This window comes from Pleurodeles waltl, chromosome 3_1, assembly GCF_031143425.1.
Source record: "Pleurodeles waltl isolate 20211129_DDA chromosome 3_1, aPleWal1.hap1.20221129, whole genome shotgun sequence".
NCBI lineage: Eukaryota > Metazoa > Chordata > Amphibia > Caudata > Salamandridae > Pleurodeles > Pleurodeles waltl.
In genome coordinates, this window is record NC_090440.1 from 826,019,819 (window position 1) to 826,032,700 (window position 12,882).

General features: G+C 40.1%; 1 protein-coding gene across 6 annotated transcripts in view; it reads right to left on the minus strand.

The window, feature by feature from the left end:
* PLEKHA7 (pleckstrin homology domain containing A7) overlaps positions 1-12,882 on the minus strand; it is a 1,012,616-nt gene that overhangs the window by 23,359 nt on the left and 976,375 nt on the right. For all 6 annotated transcript variants that reach the window (XM_069223724.1, XM_069223723.1, XM_069223725.1 and 3 more), the window contains one exon: positions 5,076-5,276. In XM_069223724.1, coding sequence (XP_069079825.1) covers positions 5,076-5,276 — 201 coding nt within the window. The remainder of the gene's footprint in view (positions 1-5,075; positions 5,277-12,882) is intronic.

A 12,882-nucleotide genomic window follows, 5' to 3' on the forward strand; every position in this document is an offset into this window, starting at 1 on the left:
TGTTACTGGGAGTAGTTCCCTCCAACATAGGGGGAATATTACATTCCCACTAAAACATCTTGAAGAGATTTCCTTCCACATGGCATTACGCTGACTTCCATTGAAAAATGCATATACCTATATTAAAAAAGTTTAGAAACTAGAGAAACCCGGGAAAACACATTCTTACCATGCCATGTAGTAAATATTCTATTGGGTGTAGTTTGCTGTACCCTTTAAGTTCAACATAAAAACCGTGAGGACCACCTACACAGTTTTTAATTTCATTCTCCCTGGTTTGTTGTTTCCGTGGTTTGCCTACTCAGATTTCATGACACACGAGATGTGATTCCATTTTGCCTTTGAGAAAGACATCAGTGCACATATAACCCATTGCATGGCAGGTTATGAATAATACAGCAACACAGAATAGACATGCATCACAAACTCTTTGACTACCTATATTTACTCCATTATCTGCACTGTTCCACATTCTCAAAGGGAAAGAAAGATTAAACTTATTTTTATGCTAGCATCCCCATGCGTATGGTTAAGAAATGTGTGAAATCTCAACATCAGCTCATCTTCACATCGACCTTTCATGTACACTGTTTAAATTAACCTGCTACATTGTACTGGTCAAGTTATGTGCAATTTACACAAAACAATGTACAAATATAGCAGGCCTACACAATTCCACCAGACTTACACATGGAAAAAGGTATAAAGTACGCATCGAAAATCTATGCATGATTCATAAACGCATAGATTTATGCATAAACTCATGTTTAAGTTATGCACAAGTAGTTTTTTGCCTACATTACACTTATGGGCATCACAATCTTCATCACTGACAGACTAATAAGTAAGCCATTATCTTTCAGATATCCCCAAGTACTAAACATTGCAATATTCAGTGACTAAATTGCACCAAAACTAATCTAGCTGCTGGAAGGCTGAAATGGTCCAGTCAACCTAATCTTGACATAAGCTGGTGTTGCTCTTGAAATGGTTAAGTCTTTACAAGGTCTTCTCACAAAATATAAATATGTTGCTGACAAAGGCCCAGGGAGGATGCAACCTTTATTCATCAAACTTGGGACAATTATACATAATGGAACTTCAACTCTGGAGGAGGTTTCAATATCCCTAAACGGAACCAAACCCTCCTGGACAGTGGAGGTATCTATATTAAATTGCCAAAAGAAGCCTCACACCATTCAATAGGTTTCCTTTACTGGGTTGCTGGTGTAGCTATGGCAACTAGGTTTGGGATTTGCAAAGGTCTAGGTCACTCGTAGAGGAATCCAGTTATCTGAAGATATTATTACTGGCTAGATGAGTCAAAAGCCAAGACTCCATCAAGGACAAAATATTGTTTTAGGCTACAGCTTTCATAAAAGCATTTTCGTGTCTCAGTGTAGAAAGTAGATCACTCTGCTCTTATCAGAGCACAAAGTGTGCTTTTCCTCTGCCACTGCCAGTTGTATCTTTTCTCCTGCTCTTGCATATGATCTAGTCCTGAAACGAACACTTGATGGTTGGGTAATATGACCTAAGGGTAATAATAGGTTAGTGCCTTACCGTTCATTATATAAACAAATAGTAAGCGAACAAAGGCACACCTCGTTTACTGTTACCCACCGGGGACACATCAATGTCCCTAAATAAGTATTTTCACATCAAGAGAGCAACTAAACATTCTTCTCTTATCTAACTACCAAATATGGACATATACTATACATGGGGTTGTTTCAGGAAAAAAACTTTTCTTTATTTTGCTTTTTCAAAGCCTAAATTTATCAACGAAACACAAAAACGTTTCCCATTCAAATCATATTAAATTAGGACCTTCGGTTTCACATACAGCATATTTTTTTTTCCACCGGCATTACAGAACCTTCACTTATGCGCCCTTGCATACAGTGGCAGAACGAAACTTGAGGGGGCCCCTGCAAATTATAAGGAAGGGCCTTCTTCCGGACTCAGCAGGAGCTTTCAGGTGAGGGTAGTGTGCCTGGGTGGCTGGAGCTCGGAACTCACCCCCCCCCCCCACACACACCACCAGGGCTGCGGGGGCCTTTGTTATGCCACTGGTTGCCAATATTTTCTTAGCTATTAGACGTTGACATTTTTCAAATTGAGACTATCCCCTTACAATCATTAAGGTGCCCTTTGTAGCTTCAAGTGTCGATGTTTCAGGACCACAACCAATTTCACACTGTCTTGCCTTAGGGCAAACAGTGGTAATTTGGTGGCTAATCATTACTCAAACAATTGTGCCAATATATGCACTGTACATCTGTAATGACAAAGGCCATTTCGGGTCCTTTATCTCGGTCCTCACACATAATTGTGGCAAGGGTAAAATATTCTCCTTTGTTTCTTAATTCAAACCATTTCCATATACATCACTAACTGCATTACAGGGTCGAGCGTAAGGCTATACTGCCAAAATACTGCCTAAAAGGTTCGCTGTAGACCACGGACCACTGTATCATTCTTTTTAACATCCTCAAAGGTGCAAAGTTCATAAACATCATATTTCAATTGCTGAAAATAGCCCCTTAGTCCACAATTTCAGTCACAATCGCCATATGGAATCGAGTCCTCAACGATGGGATATTGGCCGTCGTTGCAGATGGTACATCATACAAAGATGGTGGAGACAAAATAAAGAAAGGTTTTTTGTTTTTTTACCAAAAAATAACCCTCTTTTTAGTACATCTCCATATTTATGTAGTTAAATAGGAGAATTATGTTTACTTGCTCTCCTGAGGAGAAAATATTTATTTAGGACATTGATGTGTCACAAATAAGTAAAAAATGAGGTATGTATTAGTTCTTCGACTATTAAGGCTAATGGCAAACCGTGGATGGTATAATTTAATCGTTTAAGTGTCGATCGTAATGGATTTATGATACAACATTTAAGTGCAGGTAATTTTGCAGTCATGTCGCTATGTAGTGATAATTGTCATAAATCAAGTGTCCGTTTTATTTATTTATTTTAAGTAGAAAGGGTGGCACGCCAACGGTAGAGAGGCAAATAGGTTTTGGGTTAATGACACTGACGCAAAAACAGTTTGATACATCAGAAAGCATGGCTGCAAATAGCAGAAATATATAGGAAATAATTTGGCTATAGACAAAAAATGTTGGGGACCTCATCTCACATATCACCTGACATTACCCATAGTTGTGTAAATTGTACGGCAATAAAATCCCACGTACAGTATTGTGCATAATGATTCCATAATCAAAGAAAAAAGTGAAGGGAAGCAATGTCAATAATAAGGTGGCACTGGGCCCTTATGACTTTAGGGAAACGTTCTAAAATGTAGTTCTTTCTAAATGCAAGGATCACCCCAATACACGAAGGTGAAAGTAACGTAGCATTTCCGCTCATTGAATTACGTTGAAGCTTCTATGCAAGTGAAGTAAATGCACGGATGACACTATATTCGAAGTGGTTATATCATTTACAGACATTCTCAGTTTAAACCAGGCTTTGTTGCGAATTAGAAAAAAGGTTCTACGTATTGATATGTGTCAAAAAGAGAAACAGGGATGGTTTATGCTCAACAATGTATTTATTGGTGTTGCTACTGAGACTTTCACAATAGAAAGCATTTATCTACAATAAGAAAGTTCAGAAGTTTGATGGTACAAATTTAAAATCATATCATCTGAGAAATATAAGAAAACCCCAACGTAGTTATGCAATGCCCCAGAAATATGCTTAAATACAAATCTGTTTCTATCGTAGTTGCTGGTTATGATTTTTCACAAATTCAATCTAAGTTCATTTAAATCTATATTTATTCTGACGACATTCAGATAAATGCTGATATCTATCCAGCATACACAGCCAAATAGTTAAAAGTTGGGATAATGTTTAAACTAGTTTATCAGATGCTATACATTCATCAATAATATATTTATTCAAGTCGTTAAATAGAAGAAATAGCAAGTTTTATACATGTCTTACAATATTGTGACATACAAACCCATATTTCATGATTTGAACAACATGTGGCAAAGAGGTTTCGATTTAAGCTCACCATATACTAAGAGTGACCGTGCTTATTTATTTGTGAGGCACTGGTATGTTATCAGGTGGTAATATACACTGATTTTATGGTAGAGCCATGGAAAAAGTGCTGCTACAGGAGAGTTAAGGGAATCTTTATAAGTAGAATGAAGAAGCATATGTTACTTGGAGGAAGTTATGCATGGCTACAAATGTGTAACTAAGCCTGGTAAAAACTCAGTAGTCTAGTTAGCAAGTACTTCAGATGATTAGAAGCTTCTGTGTACCACATAGGAAAGAGTTAGAGAGGATAGTTGGTAGGTATCTAAAAGCAAGTGTGCTAGTACTACGAAACGTTGGTGGCACAGACAACCTAGGTCTGGTTTGTAGGCTCTGCACCTAACATCCTTGGAATTATACCATGAGCGACGGGTTAGTTACTTCATTAGAACATTAATGGTTAGTGCAATGGAAAGGTATAGTTACACACATAAGTACCACACAAAACGGTCACACCCTTTTTCAAGCAATCCTTCGAGAGAGTGAGCAATACCAGACATACCATTGATTAAGTGCTACATAGTCTACTTAATACAGCAGTATAATGATGAGCAGGAAGTCCCACTAACATACTCTTTCAATTAATATAACAGAATGCCTTGGTACACTTCTAAATATATGCCTAATGTTCTTCAGTGCCAAGATCAACTCATCCTTTGAACACTAATCAATAATTTGTCAATCAGTCCCACTCCTACCTGCATATGTTCATGACATTCTTTACACCTTCTAAATAAGGTTTAACACATGACTTCAGTCTTTGAAAAACCAAAACAATAGTCTTCTTCGTCCATCATTCAACTTACTGACAAACCCTGCCAACTGAATTCTGCAATTTTCAGCATGTACTGCAGATCTACCATACTTGGGGCTCATTTAACTGCGACCACCCTTGAGAGATAGGACCCCCCCCCCCCCACTGGAAGAAGACGCGCATGAGGTTTTAATGCCCCCTACTTAAGCCACACGTGTGAAAAAACATTTTGAAGAGTTTCTAACATACTGAGCCTACGTCTGTAGAAATGGGTCGGACTACTGGCCGGACTGAAACGGAGTGCCTTTCTCCTTGGCTCAGGGTTCTCTTCCGCTCACGAACTAAGGCCTTCTGGTGCCGCTTCATTCGCTCAAGCTGCTCCTCGGCACTCATTTTTCCTCTCTGCTGATCCCCAGAGTACAAGCGCTCCAGGGCGCTCTTCGGTCGGTCCTGCACAAACAAGAAAGAACACAGTAGCTGGAGTTGTTGTATAGCTAAAAAAATGCAGTAAGGTAAGTAAAGAGATTTTAAGTCTTGAGATTCCTATTACAAGCCTCATACGAATGACACTCACTACGCAAATGACACAGTCATGTCAGTGAACACAGTTTCATGTTTGCTTAACATTTTGATTCATGTAGCTGCTCTTAGCTGCATAACTCTGCATGGGCTGACTATCGAGAGTGGATCTCATTTCTATGTTTTTTTATTATTACTGATCAACATATTAATTTCAAATCCTATAATTATGAAAACGACTCAGAGTTATCTCTGCAATCTCATTTTCTGCAACATAGAAAAGTAGTTATTTATTAATAACAAACAGTAGGTTTGTACAATATAAAATGTTTGGTGCATATTTTGAAAGTTATAAGCATTTACTCTGCAGAGTATTACCAATACGTTTTTTTCTTTTCCATGTTCTTGTGGGAACAGATGCTGAAAGAAATCACACATGTATGGTAGTAGGAATAGAGGCCTCATTTTTGGTGTATAATTGACTGAGCACCCACACTTCCCAAATAGAAGAATCCAAGGGATGAACCGGTTTTCATAAAGGTAGCCCTTACATCGCCTTTGCCTGCTTTGCAAGAGGAGCAAGGAAATCTTGGGAGAAAGTGTGTGACATGTAATGGTCAACAAACCAATCAGAGAACAAGATAGTCAACAGAGGACTGTTCTTAAAAGTCTTAATCAAATCAAGAGTAAATAAAACATATAACAAGAAAAGAGATGCAAAGAATAAACAGACAAAGAGTTGAAAAGATATCCATAAAGGAAAAAACACTGTTGCAATAAAGATCCATGGAACACAAAAACTTGCAAAAAAGTAATTTAGAGCCCTCTAGAGAGTTGAGAGGGATCTAGTCACTTCACATGGTTAACCTTTGATATAAGCTGGAAAGTGTCCAGATGAGAGATTTCATCTTTTCACATAGATAAAGGTATAGGGCAGAAAACATCCAATGGACCAATCGGGAGGATCTATCAGAACTAGGCTCTAGGAGGTCAGATATGTTTAGCAAATGTTTCTCTATGAGGGTAAGACGCTTGCTTGAAAAATGTAAGGAAACAAAGTTACAATGTAAGCCCAATCCATGAGTGGATGTGTTTGACCTGCTGCTAATGGTTTAACCAGTTGCAACTTCCATTTATGGACTTCAACAAAGTTCTTGAAAACGTTGATTGGACCGATTCCCAAGGCAATATATGAACAAAGCTTCAGGGAGTTTGGATGCGTGCCCAGATTTCCGTTATAAGACACAACCTGGTGGTATCAAGACTCGGATTAGGCCAAAGGGCCAAAATGATCTATTCACAAGTGTATGTGGCTGTTCCTATAACTTTTTGTGGTGGCACCTTTAGTTTTTAAAGAAGCTAGAGCGATTCCAGCAGTACTACATCAGAGCAAGTGTCCTAGGATGTTCTCACAAAGTTAGTACTACTATTTGAAGATGTCCTAAGGCTGTGCTGCTGTCTAATAAGTTGTCACCATTTTGGTTCACCCTGGTCCTCCTGAGCCTGTTAAGTATGAAAAGTTTGACCCCAAAAACAGGCTGCCAGTCCTGCAAAACACGGTTAAGAGTTGTACGGCCAAACACATATTTATAGAAGTTTTTTTTCCAGGGATAGAGATGTCATCTTCAAATGACCCCAGGCATCTTTAATGGAGCTCTTGGGGTTATTTCAATTTCCAGATAATTCAAGATGTAAGGAAAAAGGTCCCACAGAAGAACAAGTCGCCCACAGCAGATGGATACTCCGCACCAAACTAGTACAGGCCCACTAAGTATGTCTAATTCTTTCAGTTTACTGTGAATTGTGCAAATTCCTACAGCTCCTTCTAGATTCAAAGGAACAACTTTAAGCCCAAGTCTACCAAGAGAGATGCTCCAGTATCAGGTAAAGCAGACTGTCCAAAATTTATTAGGACCTCGCTCTGCTTGCCTGCCAAACCATGAAACAGGCTTGCAAAGTTCTAAACCAATACCTTGGTGCGGGAACTAAAGAAAGAGGCATTCAAATGGTTCTCTGAATGTCATCAGGGGTTTTGCAAAGCCATGCCAGCAGCAAACATATTTCTTCAAATGTATCGCTGGAGGTTGATTAAGATTCTGCAAAGCCATTTAAGTCGTACTTTTTTTGTGCAGTTTCAAATCTAGACCTGAGGAACAGTGGCTATGCAGAATGTTTACATAGCCTATGCAAGTTTCCCCATTCATCTCCCCTATTATTACAACAGCATGATGAAGTTCCTGTCCTGGTACAGTGGCTTATGGCAACTCAAAGCAAAATGATGGAAAGGATTCCAACATGTAGGTATTTCCAAAAAGTAAGGCAAAACTCTCTCCAAAGCCTGATTTATCCTATTGTTCCTCTCAAAAAGACAGGCCGGCCTTCCTAGAGATAAAATATCCTTCTCCATTTGAATCCAATTCCACTCCCATAGAGCACTGGAGGCCATGTGGCTCCAACTGCTGCCCTTCTAAAAGTAAATGTACAAAAGACAAAGTAAACAGTTATCTGAATGAGGCTGCATAATTATTTTGCAACTGCCATCCTCATCCTGCAAGAGTGCACTAGGAGAATTTCATTGGCAGAGCTAGCATCAGGAATGTTAACATAAACCACAGAGAAACTCATGCGGCCCCAAAAGGTGCAATTACCAGGGAATTCACATCTGGCCAAGAAAAATCATCAAACCTTTAAGGTAAACACATCTTTTGTTTTGTGTTTTTGATAAGCTACACTGTAACTTTTCTATTAGCCAGGAGTGTTACACTGTAGTTTACAGAGAGATATTTAGAGCCTGTGGATATTTAATTCATGCTTCACAGTCTGACAACTGTACAGTTAGTTCTTCTCACTGTAAATGTAAATACTAGTTTTACAACTGTTCCCCAAGTGTCACCTAGTCTTGTGATGTCATTTCTAAGATGGAGGAGCTGAAACAGGAGTAAAAGAAAATGTAACTTTACACAGCAAATAGTGAGAAAGGCAATATGGGCAGATCAGTGAGCCAGGCAAACGCCACAAGTTGTCTGGACCACACACATGCCCGGCTAAAGGAGTAATACGTTTGTCTCAATGATACGAAAAATGACTCTTGGATTAGGGTAGTGCCAAGGATAATTCTTTTCCCTTTGACTGACTCACAACCCTGGGCAAGTGTCGTCTCTGAAAGAAAGAAAGCAAAAAAAGCACACTTTCTGACTCAGGTGTCTCATGCTTGAGCACTGGTGATCACACGTCTTGATTATGGCAGTGCGAAGTACACCAGGCTCTCCCAAAAAAGTAGACAGGCTTCAATATGTTAAAAATAATGTAATCAGAGTGATCCCTAACCTGGACCCCTGCAAACCAAACCCAAAGTTCATCTAATGTCTCCTAGTGGTGGTTAGGATTACATTATGATCGTGAATCACATATATAACCAATTTGACAAAACGTTCATGATAGACTCAAATGCAGGCTTACTGCTGCATACCCCCCGGGAACCCAGGTCGTTCAAAACATTCTTGATCCATTCGTCATACAATGTGGTGCCATCTTGAAAGTATAGAACACTGTTTTCAAGATGCCACCCCGATTGCATCATCATGTTATATAACACAACATACTGGCCATCTTCCAGCTACAGGGAAAACTGTTTTCTATAATTCCAACATAGCTGATGACCAATACTGGCTATGTCAACGCTGGCCCATTTTCAAACATCAACACTGGAAAAACCAACAGTCAACCAGAGAGCATTGGCAAAGCGGGACTGATAGGCATTTCCATTGCGTATTCTAGTAGAGTGAGCTTAGGTCTTTGAAAAACAAATCTCAAATCTATGTGTGAAGGTTAGATATTGCACCGTTAAGACATGGCACCTCCTCATTTCATTGATGCGCTTTGTAATAAAGCCGAAAGTCATCTTGGCAGTCTTAGCTGGTCGAATAATTTACAACATGTACTAAACATGTCAACGCCTGCTTGAAACATGGCCTCCCCGTGAGAGCAGCGCATATGTACCCATTGTCATTTTCCGTAGCTGGATGCAGTACTAGGGTAAGAGCTACTTGCAATGTGTTTCTCATGCATCGTCATCAATAAGCAGTTGTGCTGCTGTAACTGAATGTTGAATTGCTGGTTGATAACATGACAAACACTTCCTGCTCTGCCACTGATGCCCAGCACAGACTTCTTTTGGGATGTTCCCTTCAGAGTTCCACTTGTCGTCGCAGCCCAGTCTTTCCTGTTGCAAATCACATGACTTTTACTGGCAGCCAACAAAGTCAGTGGAGTTCAGCTAAGAGTAGTCATCTATGTGAATCAGAAACTGAACAAATTACGAGGGATTCAAAGTATTGAAAAAGCAAAGCGTCAAACAAAAAACAATGCAGAGTCCTGCTTTACCTATAAGTATTCAGTGATTAGTTCACAGTCTTCCTCCTTAACCTGCACCTCAATGATAGGTAAAGGGTATTTAGCATTAAAATATGCTTATCCATATTCCAACTGCAATATTAAATCTTCCACCAGAGTGATCCATCCTCACTATAGGGAAATTAATGTAAAGGGGGATTTGAAACACTTCTGTTTCAGGGCAATGCAATTATCTGAATGTTCAATTAGGGGTTGTCAGTTTTATTTATTTTTTGTATTGATCGCACCTAGAGCATCTGCCATCTTGGAACAGTAAATAAAAAATAAATAATGGCCGCCGCATCAAGATATATGTGCAAAGCCAATATGTCTGCAAAGGGAAAACCAAAAGGTGAGGTTTTGCCAGTGCTTGCTTGTGCATTTTGATGATGTTTTTCCAGTTTCTACAACCTGCCACTTATGGATAAACCAGAGTTACACAAGATGCTGCTGTTATTACAGCCGTGTAGGTGAGACCTAAAGTCAATCAGTGAATCCAGGCAACCCTACTTATTGTGCCTCCAATTCACAGAATGAATCACAACATTGGCAGAGTATAAGTAATGCCTTCCCAAAACAAATCGGCCTGGAAGAAAGTGATGCTTAGTCCAGTCCTTATGCATCACGTCACAGAACTTTACTGCCATGACTATTGGCTGTTATGCACCATTCAACACATAGGAGGGCCGAAACGGTCTCTTTTAGTGTTTTTCTTCTACTATCCACTTAAGACCAGTGCACTTCATGTGCATGTTACCTAGCTCTTCACAGAGCTCACCCCTTCTTGGCTCATACTGGCTTGGCTCATACCGCTCCTGCTTCAGTGCCAGGATACCATCCCGGTTGAGTCGTGTGCGTTACAAATATACATAACATACAAAGGCATCATTTGGAACCACAGTATTTGCACTGCTTGGCTCTATTTCACTCGCTGATATGAATTAATTCATTTATTCTGTCTCTTTTCTTTCTATCAAACTGTCTCCCATCACACTCCCTCCAGTATAGCTGGCCTTTTCACTCTCCCTCTTCCAGGAATGCAGGGCAACTTGCCCACCCCTCCTGTAGTAAAAAACGCCACTATCGTTCCTTGCTTTAGGCGCACAAAACTGAAACCAATGAATCAATAAAGAAGCAAATTGATTTGTTTATTCAGATACTCAGGGCTTTTCTGTTAATGTGAAAATACAGTAATGTCAGCCATTGCTACAATTTTCATATTATGTAATGACTGTCGCAGTACCTGGCAAATGAGAGCATTAACTGGCCTTGACTATGCATAAATGCATGTTGTCACAGAGTGTGTTGTGCCGCAGGGCCGGCTTTAGGACTGGTGGCGCCCTGTGCGACAGTTTATTGTGGCACTCCCCAACCCATGACTTCCTCCTCGTTTTCACTAACTACCACCCGGCAAATGTGCCCCTCATCTCTCCATCGCTCCCCTTTCACATACATTTATGTGTTTTAAGGCTGGCATTACTAATCCACTCAGCTAACCACATAAAATATAGGGGCATATTTAAGAGCCCCTTGCACCATTCTAACACCACATTAGCGTCATTTTTTTACGCAAGTGTGTCGTTATAAGGCCAAAAACGCGGTGCCATATTTACGAAGTGGCGGAATGCATGCATTCCGCCACTTTATATCCCTTTGAGCTCCATTATGCCTGTGCGAGGCATAATGTATGCAAAGGTGGCATTACCCCGTTAGGGAGGGCCAAAAAGAAGGTACAAAGAAATCTGACAGAATTCTTTGCATCATTTTTTTCTGGTATTTTAACGCCTGCTCAGAGCATGCGTTAAAAGGAGGTGTTTGTTGGTTACAACGGGCCTCTGGGTGCTGTGCAAGATTAGCATCAACATTTTTTTTACGTGAATCCTGCAAAGCGCCAGACTAGTGTCAAAAATTCTGACACTAGTACCCTAACTATCACCATGTTGGGCTGTATTTTAAATACAGTGCACACATGGTGGTGTTATGTGCAGCACCACGTTTTTCAAATATGCCCAGTAGGGGCATATTTAAGAGCCCCTAGTGCCATTCTAATGCCACATTAGTGTAATTTTATTTTAAGCTAATGTGGCGTTAGAAGGTCAAAAACACTGCGCCATATTTACAAAGTGGCGCAATGCATACATTGCGCCATTTAGTAACCCTTAGCGCTACATTATGCCTGTGCCAGGCATAATGTATGCAAATGGGCCACCCCTCCGTTAGGGTGCCCAAAAAAATGGCACAAAGAAATCTGACAGATTTCTTTGCGTCATTTTTTCCTGCCACTTTTAACGCTTACTTAGAGCAGGCATTAAAAGGAGGCTTCCAATGGTTACAATGGGCCTCTGAGTGCCTTGCAGGATTAGCATCAACATTTTTGATGCTAATCCTACAAAGCACTGGACTAGCATAAAAAATTCTCACGCTAGTTCCCTAATTACAGCCCTGGTGTGCCATATTTTAATTTGTAAATAAAAAGGTGCTGGTGCCCAAAGCCATTCTCTTAAAGACATGGCTGCTGCAATTAAATGTGTGAACACGGAATACAGGGGTAGCGTAACCTGAAGCCGTGCCGGGCCTCTTCAATCCCTTTACAGGCACTCCCTGCCCCTTCAGCTCACTCTTGCAGATTTCTGCTTTTTTCCCATTGTGACACTTTTTTGTTTTTCTCTTCCTCTGTCTTTCCCATATGTGTCTTTTTCTCACAGTAAATGCTTGAGGCTGAAAAATAAGCGTCGGCCCTAAAAAATAAGTGTCAGTGCTCCGCACCGGAAACAACAAGCACAAATTAAGCACTGCCATAGGGGCATATATTCTAACGTCCCATTACTGTCATTTTTTTTACACTAATGTGGCGTTAGAAGGTCAAAAACGCTGCGCCATATTACATTTTGTAACCCTTTGCGCTACATTATGGCTGTGCCAGGCATAATGAATGCAAAGGGGGCATCTCCACGTTAGGGGGCCCTAAAAAATGATGCAGAAAAAACTGTTAGATTTGTGTCATTTTTTCCGCCATTTTTTCCGCCTACTTAAAGCAGGCATTAAAAGGAGGCTTCCATTGGTTACAATGGGCCTCTGGGTGCTTTGCGAGTTTAGTGTCAAAAAAATTTACGCTAATCCTGCAAAGCGCTGCACCAAGGCAAAA